This window comes from Falco punctatus (genome assembly GCF_963210335.1).
Source record: "Falco punctatus genome assembly, chromosome: 7".
Classification (NCBI taxonomy): Eukaryota; Metazoa; Chordata; class Aves; order Falconiformes; family Falconidae; genus Falco; species Falco punctatus.
The window spans coordinates 54,634,612-54,653,491 of NC_137587.1; the positions used below are offsets into that span (position 1 = coordinate 54,634,612).

At 34.9% G+C, this 18,880-nt stretch overlaps 1 protein-coding gene across 6 annotated transcripts in view; it reads right to left on the bottom strand.

Annotated features, from left to right (window-relative positions):
• Positions 1-467: 467 nt before the first annotated feature.
• The window catches only part of CGNL1 (cingulin like 1), a 63,906-nt gene continuing 45,493 nt past the window's right edge, over positions 468-18,880 (bottom strand). For 4 of the 6 annotated variants that reach the window (XM_080396576.1, XM_080396574.1, XM_080396573.1 and 1 more), the window contains exons 11-19: positions 17,664-17,816; positions 16,832-17,002; positions 13,651-13,812; positions 12,766-12,855; positions 7,047-7,130; positions 5,118-5,242; positions 4,445-4,553; positions 3,368-3,531; positions 468-2,727 (exon numbers count right to left, since the gene is read on the bottom strand). In XM_080396576.1, the coding sequence (XP_080252702.1) occupies positions 2,601-2,727; positions 3,368-3,531; positions 4,445-4,553; positions 5,118-5,242; positions 7,047-7,130; positions 12,766-12,855; positions 13,651-13,812; positions 16,832-17,002; positions 17,664-17,816 (1,185 nt within the window). In that variant the 3' untranslated portion in view covers positions 468-2,600. Of the gene's footprint in view, positions 2,728-3,367; positions 3,532-4,358; positions 4,554-5,117; positions 5,243-7,046; positions 7,131-12,765; positions 12,856-13,650; positions 13,813-16,831; positions 17,003-17,663; positions 17,817-18,880 lie in introns of those variants that run through there. The other 2 variants (XM_080396575.1, XM_080396578.1) reach the window with 2 other exon arrangements.

Consider the following 18,880-nt stretch of genomic DNA (forward strand, 5'->3'; position numbering starts at 1 on the left):
GCATTGAGAAACCAAGCTACCGACTGTTTTGTGAATGAGTTGAAATACTCTTTTCAACATCTTAAGATTTATTTTGATTTTAGGGTTCTCAAATGAAATGACTAAGAGGAAATGCCATTTCCAAGTCTAAATGAACAAACTAAAGTCCAGTTCTTTTTATGAAGACACAGAAAGCAGGGGAAAGGGAGGGAGGAAGGTCTAATAAGTGGGATATCTCCCACTAGGAGTCCACAACAATGTGTCTCCCTCCTCCTAACTTAAAATGAGAAAAGGAGTCTTCTAGATATTACACTTGCCACCTTCTTTACAAGTTAAAAAGAAAGTAACTATCCAAAAAGAAGAAAATGTAGAAACTTCTTCACAGTATATTTCCCAGACAATTATTTTCTTGTTGTATTTTAAATACATGCGTCTTCCATATGGAATTCAATTGTCATATCAAGCTATGTGCACATACAAAGTAGAACTGAAGGAGCTGACTGACTTTATTTTAAGTGAATTTTTCTTTTACAGTTCAGTGTAACTGGAGGTAGATGCAACATTAAGTTATTTTCTTCCAGTGGTTTGAAATAATAGTAATCTATGAACATTAGGACAGAGTAGTGGAGATTGGAATCAGTTGTTTAAACTTAAACCTACATAAACATGCAAATGAAACAACAACAACAACAACAAAATCACAGCAGGTTATATGACGACTGATTGTCAGTACAGCATAGTGCAGATCTTCTTGGAGAAAAGGCTGTTTATGTGTTGTCAAAATAATAAAACTAGTACTGCAAAAAAATTATATGTATGCTACTTGAAAAAATATACAGGATTCAGACACAAAGTATTACAACTATGCCGTTCATATTATTTCCCATATATCTCAAACCATCAAAATCAAGTTGAAGGGAAAGGGCAAGAGTCTGCAATCTGCTGTGCATGAATATACTTCTGATATACTTCTGTGGGCAGGCAGGAGGTTCCATTTCATATAATCACATGAAAATGGACACTGCCATTGTCAGGACTTTTGCCTTAACCAAGTCTATTGCCTCACTTTCAGAGCTGTTAAATTAGTCCTCTTCAGTAGATGCCTTTGTGGGAGTAATGGAAGCTCCCAGCAACTTCAGTTTACAGTATTTTTTCACAATTACATAACACTATTATTTGGTCCATTCAACAAAGAAGTGCTCACTAACCTGTAACTGGAGACAAATACTAATAATCAGACAGGACTTAGCTATGGTTTATTAACAAAATTATGTAGTAGTGCCCTTTTCTAGATTTGCAAAGGAGCAAAAACAGTCTGGTGCCATATAAATGCCAAGAACTTATTTTTATCAAGAAAGAGGAAAACCCTTTTAAAATAAAATCTGTGGTGCTTTTTTAAAAAAAAACCTCTGACAAAATTTGTTGAACAGATGGATCATTCAAAATGCAGATACTTCTATAAACTAAAACACTAATATATAGCTGCACATATGACCATACATTGCAGTCTATCACAGATAGATGCTCAAGAACAGCTTAGAAAGAAAAAACAGTTTACGTGTTCTGTGTTTCCTTGGTGCAATTTCTTGACAGGCGCATAAAAATTTGGCATTAACTAAATCAACAGATTTAAGCAAGTACTAATTCAAAGACCACAAGTAATTTTAGTGGAACACGTGAGACTCCTTAGTGGCTTTAAGATAAGCCTATCCTGATGCCCTCAAATCAGTAGACCTATAATGTTCTGCCTCTGGCAGTATGGAGTCCATTTCAGGAAATTAAAGATGCAAAGTAATAACTGACCTCTTTCTTAGCCTTCCCTACTAAGAACAGAAAGCCTCCTAAATGAAGTTTACAAGAAAGCTGTAGGCAAGTCTCACTCATCACACAGATGTGATAGTCCTTTTAAAGTCAACAGGCAGGATTAACCTTTGATCCCTAATATACAGAATACATACAATGGAACTTTCACCCGTCTTAGAATGGGAATTGTACTTCCTGGCTAACAAACTGTGAATATGCTCTGTAATGCACAACATGTATTAAATTTCATTTGTCTTCTTCATTAAAACCCAAATATAGCATTCAGTATAAATTTAAGTACTTAACGTATGAAACTGATTTATATAGTATCTGAAACTTTACAAAATAGTACTAAAGTAGTCAATAAAAAGATCAGGTTTAGAATATTTACATTTTATACATAATTTCCCCCTACTTACAATTATTAAATAATCTTCTGTGGTTTTCCTGGTTTTAGGGAAAAGCTTTTAATAACTACAAACTAATTTTGAATTACTTTCAAATGGCTTTTTACTTGAACAGAATTTTAGCAAGATGACATCTCCAATGTGAAACATTAGCCCTAGGTTTTCAGTAGCAGTTCTCTCTCTCTCTCTCTCTCCCCCCCGCCCCGTGGTTTATAGCTGTTTTATAACGCAATCCTGTTTTCTATAATAAACAGTGGAGATCTAAAGAAGAAAATGGCACAGTATGGATGGAAACATTATATTCCCAACACTTAAATCCCTTGATGTCGTTTGGCTTCTAGAATATCCAGTTTCTTGATAATTTATGTTATTCTTCCAGTACTTTCAAGGAATCACAGATTCAATACTTATTTAGATTTTTGTGTCATCATTTCCTGAAGGTACTTCACAAAGACTATCACCATCTGTGCTGAAATCATCATCATCGTCATCATCGTCAGAATCAGCCAACACTTTACTTGGTGACTTCTTCAGTCTACTAAAACAAAAATACATGCCTTTGTTATTAAAACTGCACATCTACATGCAGAACACTTAAGCAAAGCTTAAAACATTGACAGGATTTAAATTTTTAAAGGATGTCAAAGAAACTTGTGCTCCAATAGAGGCAGTTTATCACAGACTACATCTTACATGAAAGAAACATGCAAGAGAATGAAGATCAATCTATCATATCTGCAAGCACCTCTAACTGAAGTCACAGAAAGGGGAAACTAAACCTTGCACACCGAGATCTTCAAAGATGGCTGAGGAAAACATCCACAGGATAGCTGTGCTTCTCAGTCATTAGCAGGAATTTTTTATTACTATCAATTATAAGAGTGTCAAGTCCCACCACCTTTTTCCATTTTTTATTCCCTGACTCGATGACTTTAATCAGCAGTCAGATCTTGGAAAGAAGGTTTGGGCACCTAGAGCACCCCGGGAAGAGTTAGAGAACATTTGTAGAGAAAAGAAATGCAGATGAGTTTCACAGGTCTCCCTCTTAAACTCTGTCTGCTTATGTTAAATTTGAAGTTTGTTAGAGGAAGCCCTCAGTTTATGGACTAAAGGAGCAAGAGATCAATCTTGTGAGTGGGGTGTGGTACATAATTGTAAGGTCTGACAAGTCATCCTACCTTAATTCCTTCTTTGCAGCATTAAGCTGTCCTTGCAATTGTTCATTCACATCTAGTTGTTCTTCCAGTTCTCTCTGAAGTTTCTTTTTAGCACCTTCCAGTCTGTCTATTTCTTCTTCAGCTTCTTCAACTTGACGTTTCATTGCTTTCAAACGCAAACTCAACTGAAATATTTACATGTCAGCTGATTAGACTATTTTAATAAAGGAATTTTATTCTTCCAGCATCTATGAGAGGGAGAATAAAGACACAACTTTGCCAGTGTAGTGACACTGTAATCCTATGCTTCCGAAATATTTGAAAGTCAGCATTAGACTTCAAGAAAAGGGATGGGATTATCATTTTTTAAGAAGAAAAAAATGGCAACAAGCAAACATAGCTTTGGTAGAGTAAGACAGTATTGTGTCATAGCAAGAGCCAGCTATCAATAAGGGAAAACTGAGGCTATTAATGTGTCTAGGTTAAGCAACTTTACCAAACAGATACTATAAAGTAAGTTTTAAAAACCCGGAGGATTTTAAAAGATTGTTCCCTTAACAGATGTCTGCAATTTGAAACATACTGTTCATTCTCCAGACAGAATATTAACCAACTCATGTACTGAAACAAACCATGTTCCAGCAAAGAATCAACAAAGACCAGACAGGAATGTTGGAGAACATTGCTATTAGAGTATCAATGTATGCTTAATACTTATAGCCTATATTTAATAAATAGCTTCTTTCTTTAAACAAAATTTTTTGGTGGCAAAACAATATATTATTTGTTGGTGTATGTATTTATAGGTTCATATGTTGGTGTATATATTTCTAGGATCATATACTGTATGTTATTTGCTTTATTTCTTAAAATAATTATAGCTTACTTCTATAAGTGCTTCCTTTTCATAATTTTAGGAACGAGTACGATTTAGTACTAGACAAAAGAACGTGATGACAATGGGAACAGTGAATCTCACTAAATTCATAAACACAGAGTAATCAGTATCTACCTATATTCTTCTTGTATCTTTTATATATGATGATTTATGCTAGTAGGATTAACATCAGATATTTGCCTATCAGTCTTTCCCTCTACCTGGTCCTTTTGATCAGTCAATGAGAGATGTTCATCATCTACTTGCAACATTAACTCCTTCACTTTTCTCTCAAGTCTGCGGTTACTTAGTTGAAAATTAGCTCTATCCCTAGAAAAAACAAAACAAACAAAAGACAGGCTTGTGAAAAAAGGAACTGCAATACTTCCAACCCTGCTGACATAGTTCCTTAGCAATCTTCTCAGAATGAAATAAATACTAATGGCCCTACTTTGATTTACTGATTCCATGCAACACATTAAGAAATTTGTTCAAAAGCATGAACCACTAAGGGGAATTTCTTCTGTCTCCAGAGCAAAATTTAGAAAAAAAAAATACATTCTCCCAAGACTAAGCAATGCAGTGAACGTGAAAATAGAAATATTAACTATAGCTTAACACTTCCAAGTGTGTTACTGATATTAGACATTGATAAAATAGTGAGGTATGGAACCATGTTAGCATTGTGCTCAATTTTAAATTTACAAGGCAACTTCTAGTGTGTTCAGTCAAAAAGAAATTTTGCAATACTTGTATGAAACAGCAACCATTTTAATTTGGTGCTCATGAGGAAAAAAAAGATAATCAAGTTAATTGTATTAGACTTAATAGTAGCAAAAGGCCTATTAACAAACATAAACATGCATGTTTTGTTCTTAACATAACTAGTTTCACCTCTCTTCATTTTCAAGTCGTTCTTCTAGCTCTGTGATCCTTGCTTCCATTTGAGCAACAAGTCCCTCTTTACTGGATCGGTAAGAACCCTCTAGGTGAAGAATTCGGCTCTTCAAGTCCTTGTTCTATAGTCGGAACATACTTGATTACTACATACATGCTCACATTAACAAGTATCACCTTAACAGAAAATACATTTCTCCAGGCAAACATATAGTGATCAGTGTATTTTTAATTTATAAATATGGAAAAGGAGAGTCAGTGAGATTTTACTGTTTACTACAAACATCTTCTATTACTGTACTTTATTAAAAAGAATTTAGTGTTAAACTTCATCTAAAGTTTTAGACTTAAAGGGACCCTTGAACTGCAGATGGTTGCAAGCCCCTTCCAACACCATTTTTTAATATGCTAAAATTTTTCAAATAGCATTGGATCTGTCTTATTTTCCACGCAATTCTGTATTCTTCCCCTGTAATTCACTGGTACATGGCTAAAACAAGTAGACAAAGAAATTACTTGCAACCAATTCTGCTTAACTGTATCAAAGATATTACTGTGGGGTTTTTTTCCCCCTTAACTATCCAATGCTACCCCCATTACACAGTCTAAAAGACTTTGCAAGCTGCTTGATTTGTAAAAGCAGACTTTTTGCTCAGATTTACACTTTCATTTTTGTAAGGCTAGGTGATTTAGGTTTTCAATGGGGACCTAAAAATAAAGTTGCCAGAAAAAAGATTATATAAGGAACAGAAAATAAAGCTCTCTGTTACAGAACTTCAAACCATGATCTCAGATCTCAAACACTAAAAATGCAATGATAGAAATGTCACAACTGAAGTATAAGGATGTACATGGGATATACCAGTAGGTGGCATTCTTTTTTCTCAAACAAATCAAGATGGGATTTATTTTACATAATTTAAGGCACAAAATCAGGCGTCTTGTATAAACCTGTTCTCTAAATTCCCATTACAATCTGTTTTGCATTCTTGAGACTGTCAATAGCAAGACTTGCTAAGATTGCTTTCCTCTGGATCTCAGCTTGGGGCTATGACAGTAATCCTGCTTTCAAAGACCACCGAGATGAAAAAAAAAAAAAAATGCTGCAAAAAGCTAGAAAGTATTTTAATGTACTTTCCATCACAGACATTGAAACACGTAAGTAATATTCTTTCCTAGACAACAGAAAGTAGCAGTTCTCTATCAAATCTGTATCTTTTCTTTCGGAGGCATGTGATTTCTTCACTTGTTTGCTCCTACAGAAGAAAATACTCAACTAAATTCACAATTGCTTGAAATTATTACCTACCTTCAACAGTGCTCCTGAAGTACTATTAAGACTTTAAAGAACAACTCCTCCAAAAGTGATCAAAGGATTTATAGCTAAACTGAATAACAATGTCTTTGATATTCTATAGTCTTTTCTGTATATGTGCTTTTAAAAAGTTCCTATATTGATATCTCAGTTTTATTCCAAAACACGCATACCATATCAAGTGTCACATTTCTTATTTTTAATGTCTTTGATCCTCAAATGTATAGACAGAATTTCTGTGGTAGAAAGATGCCTATACTCACTACAACAAAAAAGTCTTATAATATTATATAAACAGATGTATGCACAGTATGAGTGTTTAGTACATGCATTATACATACTGTTACAAACATCAAGCTAAATGTGGGGTACAGAAAGAAAAAATACTAAGAGAAGACTTAATTCAAGATTATAACATTTTGAGTATGAGTATTAAGATACTCATGTCTTTTAATCTGTTCTTACTAACGCATAATTCCAGCATCACATTATGGCGGCATAGTGCCAGCTACCAAATACTGTACTCCTTAGATGCTTATTTGAACTTCCTAATGAAGGCTGATACCCAGCCTGTTATCTCACTAGTGTGATGATATGCCAGCCTTAATTACCTGTCTTTCCAATGAAATTTTGTCACACTCCAAGTCTTGCTTTATAGCTCTTTCCTGAAGTAGCTCTGTCCTCATTTGTTCAATCTATTACAGAATGAAAAGCCAGAAATTTTAATACGAGATTTAATTTACATTTATCTATATGATACAGTGCGTATGTATATATGTACACATATACATAAAGGACATATTTATGCAATGAGAAAAAGTTTGCTCTTTCTTAGAACTCAAAACGTACATGTGATTGTAATTCTAAACTTCCATCTGAAACCTTGGACAAAATTCTCCACTTCAGGAAGCCTGTGTTATTCCCAGTGCTTATTCTAGGCATTTTCCAGCCAGAATGGGTATTGTTAATGTTCAATGTATATATTCTGTAGCAGGGAACTGAACTCTAAAATGTTGCATGAGAGATGTACCATGAGGCAGGGAACTGAGATCTGAAATCACAGCAGTCTTCAAATACCTTCTATAGTTGTTTTCCTCATACTTAAGCCTGAAGCTCTGAAATGGCACCTTACCTTTAAGCTGCTAACTAGTCTACTTTAAAGTTTCACTTCATTAAACACAAACTGGTAACTGCAGAGAAACACCCAGACCTCAGTGAGACATGCTATAGACAATTGCAGTTTTCTATGTCTGTGAAAATAGTAAAAGCTCTTTTTCAAGAGACTCTGACGTATACTGGATATGAACATTGCTCCCCTCCTCCAGTCAATTTTATGTCTGTCATACCAGAAGAGCACCTACTCTTCTGGGTATTATTTTGTTGGTTTTATTAAAACAGAACTTTAGCTACAGTTTCTGTAAATATTTCAGTTGCATATTCAACAACCAAAGGGAAAGTATATTCTCCATCTGTAAGATGTTAAAAACTACCTGGTAGATACAGAATTGAGATAAGAATACAGAATTAGTTTATCTCACTATTGGACTTGACTGGAAAAAAATAATTATTTCTGAGGATCAAAGAGAAACTCTGAACAGCTTAGCAGCTGCTACTGAAACTTTGGGGCTAAAGGAAAAGTCTGTATTGCCCAAATACTTTTCTTGCCTCTCATTCCCACCGAGGCCGCCCTCAAGTCTTTACAAATGCCTTTGCAGGCATAGCTAATGTTACTGCAGCATTTGTGCTATTCACTGCACATTTACTATGGTTAAGATCACCTTGGGAACACAGTGAACACCTATGCCAATAACTGTACCTGCAAAAAGACTGACAAAGGTTTCAGTGGCCACAGCATTCTTTCCTGCTTTACAGCAGTTATGTATGAACTTGCATAAACACACCATCACAGTTAAACAGCTCTAAGTTACAGATTTATTCCACTAAAGGTCTTTCAAAAGCTGTTGGGAATTCTTGCATTAAAAAATTCTGCAGGCAATGCTAAGAATGTGAAGGTTAAACAAGTACAGCACAGTAAATTTTACCTTAGGCCTTTTTTTTTTTTTTTTACCACATTCCAGTATTAAAAGATGTATTTTGAGTTAATCACATCTTTAACAAAAGTCATTTGCACTGTTTCTGTAGCTTTGAAACAAATACAATACAAACAATGGTAGTAACGCATGCAGTTGCATATGTTATTGTCACAATATGGTTTCAGAACAGTAGGAAGCATTCCTGAAAACTAAGGTCATAACAGTTATCATAACACAAATGTTAGCACATGGCTGTGTTCTCAACAGCTGGGTCATTTCCTAAAAGCTCTCATTGTCACATAGAAGCCTAATAATAGTGGTTTATACATTATATATAAAATTAGAATCACACACTTATAAAATAGCTGCATTTATTAATGAAATATATGAAAAAAGTTATGATGTGAGGGATTACATAGACTTTATTCCACTGTTAATTGCTTTAGCCATGAAGACAGACAAAGAAATAAAGCGAAATTCATAATAAAATGAATGACTAATTAAAAATGCAACTGTTAACTGAAGAAAGGGGTTTTGTTTTATGTTGGAACTTGCTTAATGGACCACTCTAAAGTTCTACTGTGTTCTTACTGTGCTCAAAGGCTGTGACAAATTTGTGCAACCTTCCCAAGATCTCAAATTAAGGAATTATTTAGAGGACAATTATTATATTTCCAAGATGACTGCTACTGTTGTTGGACACCCCATGGCAAAAGCAACCTCACAGAAAAACAGTAGCAGACAGAAAAAGTACTGTATCTGATTAGGATCAGAAAGCTATGTGCAAATATATACAAGAGCTTGTAAAAAGAGAATGGCAGTAGGACACAACTCTTGCTGGGGGAGGTAGAAACTGTTTTCACTTATCTTCTTGCAGTTTTCATTAGTAAACATATAATAAACATGCACAGAGGAAAAACACAGTTGTCTGCCAAAATTGCTCAAACTTTTCACTTATTTTACAGCAGTTAAGATAGGCTCTGTGTACATACCATGTGGAGCTTTGTGCTTCACATTCTCCATTTCCTATATCTAATATATTTTAATTATATTAAAATAATAAAATATTTCTACAGCTTAAGGCAACAGTTACCTCAGTTGGACTTGAAGAATGCTAACAACAAAGAATAGAGAAAAAGCAATAGTATCGGATTTTACAAAGCTTTATTAGACATAACAGCATTCTGTGCCAGCTTTAGGATTAGAAGCAGCTGTTGAGTTCATTATTGGCAAATGCAATTTGATGTCTAATAATATTTTAGATGCTATCACTATTGTTTACTATCTCGCATTAGGCTGACAGCCTATATTTCTTGCTAATACCCAATTAGGGAAAAATAATATATATATATATGTACCTATATGTATATAATTACATATACAATTCTGAAGTACGCGACAAGAAATTCCAATGTTTAACAAGTAAAACAAGCTAAAGTCAAACAAACCCCTTTGATCTTTCATAACTGAAAAGCAACCTTCACGTCCACTTATTCACTGTTTGCTTCCCACACCTGGTGCCAGCTAAAGAGCCAGTACAGATCTATCCATTGGGAACACTTTACCAAAAGGAAGTGAACGTAGTCATTGCAATTTTTTCCTTCTGTACTTATTCTAAAATGGTCATGGAAACTAGCTAGTCCGTTTTTTGCACTTACTGGAAACAACTCTGAAGTCAATAGACTCATGGTTGCATTTTCACAGCACACAAGAATTGATGAGGGCATCTTAAGTGTTTTTCAATTATATTTGCAAAACCAAAATGGCGATTTGCTTGTTCATAGGAAAAAAGCCATCGCGTACTAAAATGTGCTCTGTTCCTGCTCCTTTTAGACAGAAAAGGTGGCTAAGTGCTTTCTGTGTGTCTGTGTGTGTTGATCATTTTGCTTTCCAGACCTGCTAATACCTTATCATTTAAAAAGTAACGGGGTATGATCCACCTTTCCTCAGAATCTTTTTTACTTTGTTGTGGTAGTTCTCAAGAACAAGGCAGGGAAGATGAGAACCCTGTCTCCTGCAGCCATTTCCAGATTCAAAAGTGTGTTTAAATTGAAAAAGGGCAACATTTCACAGTAAATGAAATGTGAACTATCAGCCTTGCCAGTGTTTATTCAAACATTTAGCTTTATGCAAAATAGAACTGGTTGTTTCAATTTGTTTTTCCTAGAAATTTGAGTATTATAGTTAATTATCAGTATATTAAAATAACACATTTCTAATTAAAAAAAACATTTACAGAAATATAGATATTACCAAAGCAAATCCATTATAATTTCTCATGTCATTATAAATGCTTAGCAGACCTTTCAGTAATTTGACTACTTAGTCATTCTGGCATAAAATCAAAACAAAGCAACCTTTGTAACTCATGTGTGAAAGGAGAAACTCCAGACCTCAAAATAAACACATCTTTTACCCATTATGTAACATTTTGGTCACCCATCTGTATTTTAGGTTTCCATTCAGTTAGCAAATTAACTTACTATAGTACCCACTAGTGCAGCTATGACTAAAGTTCTTTTATTCCAGGCACAGACTCTAGTATTAAAGGCTTCCTAATTGAACAATAGCATGACCCCACATTATTATAGGTCCTCTACATTCTATTTCACCCACCAACTCACAGTCTGTACAGTATCAATGGAATAATAGCAAAAAGACTATATTGCAATTAAATAGAATCTTAGTAACTTGAGTCCCAACAAAGCAGTAATGGTGCCTTGGCATTTCAAGGATTCATCAAAGCAAGCTGAGCTCTCACTCACTCTAAAACGCTTCAGCTGTCTCGGTGGAATATACAATTTCATTGAAAAGACACAGAAACCAAGATTTTACTTTCTGTTCTCCCTCTGAAATTAAAGCTATTCATAAGAACACCAGCAATTCTTTTTTTTATGGAGAAAGGAAGAGAAATGAACAAAGAACAGACTATTGCGGGTTGTACCTCAATGCAAATTGTCTCCTGGATTTCTAGGAAATTACTAAGACCCAGTACTTAATGTAAAGCTACAGCAGTAGACATGCTGTAATGAGCTATGCATCAGTTTCACATCTTTCAGAATGTAAAACAAAGGCAAAGAACATTGCCTATACTGTAATAGTTCGAGACAGTGACATCGCCATATTCCTTTCCGTGGACTAATGAAAAACTTGCGTTATACTGACTATTCGACCGTGGATGCCCTGGTTACTTTTTCAATCATCGGGCCCTATTCTCTACTTTTCTGGTTTATTATACATTTTTGTTACAGGACCTATAATTTCCCATGTCAGTTCTTTCAGAAATCTTTAATAATATTATTAAGGCCTCTTTCTTCAGAACAATGAACTCCTAATTCTCTTACACTTGGTGATTACCAGCTCAACGGCCTCCTTTCCACTAGCTTACTCCATTTACCCCCCCTTGTACATTCACTGGCCTTACTGAATATGGAAGCAAAATATTAATTTATTTGAAGGTGGTGTACCTGAATTAGTTTTTACCTTGATCAGTACCTCATCATACAGTTTCCACTACTTCTACTTATACAGCCAAGAACCTTTTTGTTACTTGTTTGAACTACTATGATAGGTCTTACTTAGCTTGGCAAATCTCACTTTATCTTTAAATTTTCTGCCTCATGAGACACAACCTCGTTAACAAATCCTTCTCTTTCTGGACTGTCTACTCATATAACACTTCTGGAACTAATGACTGAATGTTTTATGTGGAAAACACTTTCCAACTGTCTTATCTTTGATATACCTTCATCCGTTTTTACACTTGTAATGAAAATAAAGCTTCCTCTCTGTTGAAACTGGCTAGCATCTTCAGTTCAGCTGACTTCACTTCTTAATTCCACGATTTCCTAAGGTCCTGCTTCTTTGAAATCAACTTTATTACACTGGCCTACTTTTCAGTAAGGTTAAAAAGTTGTGATCTTTCCATGTAAGACACTTTCTACAACAGACTTACCACCTAAAACTAAGCCTAAGATAGTATCACCTCTACATGCATCAATGATTACTTGATGAAGCTCACTGCATCAAGAATATCAGGGGATGATCCTGGTCTTCAATCTTTATATTCAATCTGTGTCAGTCTTCCAGTTAGGAAAACAGGAAAAAAATTGGTCTGTGATGACATTGAGGAGCATATTTAATTATATTTGTGAACCTTGCTTTTTTGGATTTACATACTTAACTATAGTATACAAACCCAATTTCTGAACATTACGTAGTTAATAATTATTGTTTGTGATCCTAAAAACACTTTTTCCTCATCATTATAAAACAGTTGGAAAAGTTGCTCAAGTACCTGTTCTCTGCATCTACTGATCCTCTCAGACAATAAATCTGAATTAGTCTTTTCTTCATCAAGCTCAAGTTCCAGGTGAGATAACTTGTCCTATGTGGAGCAAAGAAAAGTAATTTCAACATAATACATTCCCATCGTCTTCAGATTGCTACCAGAGCATTCTTCCTTAAACTTCAAGGACTCAAACTGTCTGAAAGACTAGACTTGAAAAGTGAAATGCCTCTGAAAACACATACACAATCTAGAAAAAGAGATGGCAGGAAGGTATGCCTTTAAAGTACATTTGTTTGTCTAACAGAAGTGAAATAGAAGTTTCATTTCTTTTTTTAACCACTCCTACCAGTTTCAAGAAAATAAGAGAAATTATGTAATGTTTCTAGAATGTCTAAGTTACATTACACATTTGGAGGACAAATTTCTTTTCATATGAGTACAATGGTATAAAAGTGTTTGTTTATGAAAGTCAAATGACAGTTTGGTTGAACTGAAGTTATGAAGCTAACCCCATAACAAGATAGAATAACAATATTACTCAGGCTCCTGAAAATAATCAATATTAGACGCTACATAGAACTTACACTTCTAAATACTTGTGGAGTGATGGGCCTATGAGTGAAAATAATATACTTTTGCCTGATAAACTCTAGAGAAAATTAATTCTAAAGTTAATTAAAATGATGGAAGAACAACTGCAATTTAGAATACATCTTGCAACAATAGATATGCTAACAGACTATCTTTAGAATATACCAAAAGAATTCCTGCAGTAGTAGTACATGGGTTTTCAACAAGTTATTTTGCTTCTTCCCAGGCAGAATCCATGTGAAATACCAAAATTATTTTAATCATTCTAAGAAGAAACCAACCCTTAAAAATTTCTTTTACCTCCATTAGTTTGATTTGTCTTGCCCGATCATCTTTTAAGTGGCTTTTGGCTTCCAGTTCATACTCCAAGCCTTTCACAGTCTGTTCTAGCAACTGAGTCTTTGTTATTGCCTCATCCTGAGCTCTCTGGTGGTCCCTCAAGTTTTCTTCCATAAGACGCATCTGAAACAGTAAGATTACAGTAATACACTTTATACTGTACTTTCTATAAATAAGTGATGTCAGTAAAGGGGATTGACTACAAACAATCCAGAAGCATGACAGGAATTGCAGTTATGTTTTTCACAGTAATTTTTGTTTTATCCACAAGATGGCACCAATAAAATAAACTTGGATTAAATATCAGCTCTAAAGAGATGCTTCACACTACAGGTTTTACAGTGACTATTATGCATAGTGGGGTGGTTTTTGCTATTTATTTCTTTTTACGCAGTTACAGCAAGCCAAAATGTTTACAGTTTTCTAAATGGTTGTATCTTTGGAACTTCTGCAATATTATTATTTTCCTTTTCAGATTACCAATACTTTAACTTCTAAAAAATTATGTCTGAGGCACTTCAATTACAGCTTTTTACCAATGACACAATTGCTAACATTTGTGTGTATATATCGATACATGTATGTATTAGTATAACTTTCAGATATAGTAGGGCTATCTGCTGAGGACAAAAATTTCCTATTCCAACAGCTATGTGTACTCAATAAAAGCACCTAAAAACTTCACAATACTTTAAAAAATATATATATATATAGTGAGAGGGGTTTTAGGTGAGACTGTGATCATTCCTTATAACTTGTAACATATACAATATATAAGGGGTTTTTTTCTTCAGCATACAGTCTTCATATATTTCTTCTGTTTAATCAAGTGCTTATTTTAGTGATGAAGCTAAAATAATGTATTAGTGACTATTTACAGAGTTTGCTACCTATTGGTAAGTCCTGACAAGTCAACATTGGACATCTCATGACTTGGTGTACAGCTAATTAAGCACAGAGATCTGTGTATTAACAGCATTTCATATGCATTTAACTACTCAGAATGACATCAGACTGACAACTTTCAAGATTGGCATCTTTTATGTATTCACAGAGAACTTACATTAGACACAGAAATTAAGACCTCACATACTGCCTTGCAAGACTGTTTAATATTTTTTCTGCTAGAATACAAAGATGATACTCATGTTGCCATTACCATTACATTCCTCGGCTTTTGATGAGACTCTCAAAAAGAATGTTTTGTGCACTATAACACTTACCCAAGAGGATTTTGACAGACAACAGACTCTTTCATGTTGAATAGAAAGACTATCTATTTGTACTTCTTGTTAAACACAAAAGAGGAAGAGATAATAAAGACTTTTAACTGTCCCGAATATTTAGTCTCTCTAGAAAGTCTACTATTTAATCTGCCTATCCTATATTTCCGGATTTTATTTCCTCTTTTGCAGCTAGTTACCATATGTATTGGGTCTAGATGAGCCCCACAGCAGCCCTCATAGTGCTGTGCTTTGCATTGGTAGCCAGAAAGGTAGTGATAAGGAACCAGTGTTTTGGCTTTTGTAAGCAGTGCTTGCCCAGCACCAAGGCTGCCTCTCCAACATTCCCCCTGACCCCTCTCACCACACTGGAGGTGGGAAAGAACTTGGGAGGGGACAGAGCCAGGACAGCTGACCCACACTGACCAAAGGGATATTCCATACCCTATGAAGTCTGCTCAGATATAAAAGCTAAGATAAAGGAGGAGGAAGGGGGGCATTCATTATTTACAACATTCGTCTTCCTCTTCTGGAGCAACCGCTACATAATAGTGAAGCCCTGTTTCCTGGGAAGTGGCTGAACATCACCTGCTGATGGGAAGGACAGGATAAAAAACTTTTGTTTTCCTTTGCTTCCACAAGCACAACTTTCACTAAACTGCCTTTACCTTGACCCACATGTTTTTTTCATCTTATTTTCTGCTCCCCTGTTCTGCTGAGGAGAGTGATAGAGCAGCTTGGTGCACACCTGGCATCCAGCCAAGGTCAACCCATCACATCATACTACATTTTTAAAGCCCTAGTATTTTAAATATTGCCTCATGGAGATGTAGAATTCAACCACCAGTAATATTTTGTCCTTTATATAGTGTTTGGGTCATCTTTTTGTCAAATAATGAAGGTTTATTTTGTTCTGAAATTTTTGCTTTGTATTTGTCTTGTAGTTGGAATAGGTAATACTAGAAGTATTTTTCATAACTGTAAACACGGTATGTATACGTATTTACATACACACATATATAGATATCTTTTATCTAAGCTGTCTATTCTCACTTACTCAACTTAAAAGCCATGTTCTCAATATCCCAGTTTTTGCTTTCAGATTTCATTTTGAGTCTTCATCCCTTTACAAAGACTCTCCATCCCTGAATGGAATAAATATAGAAGGAAAACAGAATAATATATAGGAACTATACTTTCTTCTATTGCTGTTCTTTTAAACTGAATTTAAAACAAGTTTGTTGAGGGGTGAATACAACATAAGAGAAATTCTGAACTGGAAAAATCAAACTTAAAATATTCTACGTACATAAAACATCTGTGACCAGTGTATTCTCACAGCTTTTCCAATTGCAGAAGTATATACAGATCTTTAGCCTGGACTGTCTTTATCGCAAACTTTACATGCTAAAAGGCAGACACTTCAAGATTGTGGTTGATTCTTGGTTGCACAGACACCTTTGTCATTTACATCTGCAACCTGGCTGATATGAAGGAAGAGAAGAATGTATGTCAACTCCTTTAGAGCCAGAATTTGGTTTGGAGTTTGGGTTGTTTTTTTCTAAATAACATCTGGGTTTTTTTCCCAATTCAAGAATATTTCCACATTCTTGATTCCTTCAGCAGCAGGCATTAAAAGAGCAGAAAATCATCAATGGAATCCTTGTCATATCACTTAAGATAAATGCAGAATCTGACAAAAGAATGCATCTGTCAAACAGGAAACACCACTTCCCTGGCAGAAGTAATACACTGATCATCATCATGAAGACCAAAACTCAAAAGCCTGGTCATTGAAATCAGTCTCTCATGATGAAGTACACAAAAGAGTGATAGCAAACAGTTATTGTCTTGAAAACTATCTGAGCTGAATTTTAGGTCAAAGGTTAGAATTTGTCACTGAACTTACGAGTCATTACCTCATCTTGCATTCTCATGGTTGTCAGGCGTGATTTTTCTACCTCAAGGTTTTTCTCTTTTAATTGTCTCTGCATATCTGCAAGTTCCCTACGATTTTTCTCCTTGTATTCAATAAGCTGGTTCTGAAGCTCCACAGCTGATGTTCTTGAGACCTCTACCATTTCAGACATCTGGGAAAAAAACACATATGTTTTTTTTTTTTTCCTAAAGTAGTGCTACATAAGGTTCTGTCATGATTAATACACCAAAACAGTTTTTTTTCCTCCAGCTTCAATATTCATCTCAGTACTCTGAAAATTTATCAAATATGTTCCCACACAAATGAATATCCATGCAGAAGTGTGAAAACACAGAACAGCAAGGTTATTTTCCAATAGTATGTGTGGCAAGACTATTCTCTTTTTGTCTGTCAGCAGTTTTTCCAGCTGGCTGACATAATGAACTACAGTTATATTTCCGTATATCAATATTAAGTTGTACAGTTTACACACACACAGCAAAATAAGTCTAATGCAGTAGCATTTTGAGAACCAGCTGTGAAACTCTGGAAATCACTGTAGCATGCATTAGAACTGAACTCAAATCTGGGATCTTGTTTAAACAAAACAGAACTGACAACAGTATTTTGAGATAGTGGTGTTCCAAGCACTGTTTCCAGCCCTGAAAGCTTTTAATGATATTATCTATCTTAAAGAGACTAATAGTTAAGTTTGCATTTCACTTTCTTTTACACATTAAAGAAAAAAAAATATTCTTTATCATTTAGCAGCTCATTTGCTTCTGTGCGTTAGATATTCAGATTCATGCAACCTCTTTGGAGTGAACTCATACCTCTTCCTGTAACTTTTCAACAGTCTTGTTCAGTTGCAATCGTTCATTCTCCATTTCATTCTTTATCTGCTTTAACTGTTCTTTCTGGTGAGTTTCATCTTTTAACTGCTGAGTTAACTGTTGCCGTTCCTCCGAAATAGAACGGATGTTCTCCTGTAGTAGATTTAAAAATATGTATAATTAGAAAAGAGGGTCTATGTTTAATGCCTTAAAGGGATGTTATATAACACTCTGTGCAGCAGTAATAATACCACCAGCTGCTTTAACATTTAGACAAATTTAAATTTAAAAAAAGAGTTTATAGAGTTACAGTTTGCTAGCCAGTATATGGCAAACATTACTACACTCTTGCAAGGTTTGTAGGACTGAATGCAGACCCTTTTCATGACAGTTACATGCAAAGCACACACTCCTCTGCAGCTGCACACACCCGCAAATCCTATCTCCTGCGCAAATGCCATATTCATTTCAGGTTTCACATTTTCCTGTATATCCCTTTAATGCTCCCTTAAAAGTTTTACTCAACGGTCTTCTTTCCTCAGTAAAAAAAATATAGTACAAATCTGTTCCTATGATGAGTGAGGACAAACTACTGGGGATTTTTTTTTCCTCTGTTGATATGCTTCTGTAGCACCCAGAAGCCCTACTCAAGATGACGTCTCATTGTGACAAATGCTGTGCAAACAGAACTTTACAGCTTCTAGCATAGAAATGCCCTTCCTGAAAGAACTTTTGTCATTAGTGTTCATCCAGACTTTAATTATCTGGATTAAATTTTGAATGAACTGCAGAGCTATGCTGTATGCTTATCTGCCAGGAGGTCCAAATGTTTCTGCTATCACATTCAGGATGTTTAAGAACTTAATACCCTCCAACTTCTAAGTACCGTTGATCACCAGAATAACTGACTGTCACAAGTTCATTTTAACACAAGAAAAGCGAATTATCTTCTATCTGCATGTTGGGACTCTCACCTCTTCCGTCTTCCTCCATAATAAAATACTGTAATGGCTATATTCTAAATAGACACTACAAGACTAGAAAAAAAGGGTTTATTTTTACAAAGTCTGAGAGGCACCATTAAACTGATTAAAACCAGATTATGGACAATTTAAATTGTTCCAACATAAAAATGTAAAAATCAAAATCACCATAAATGGTAAAAAGCATTCCAAAACATTGGTTTACATTTTAATATTGGAAATACAAAGTTTTGT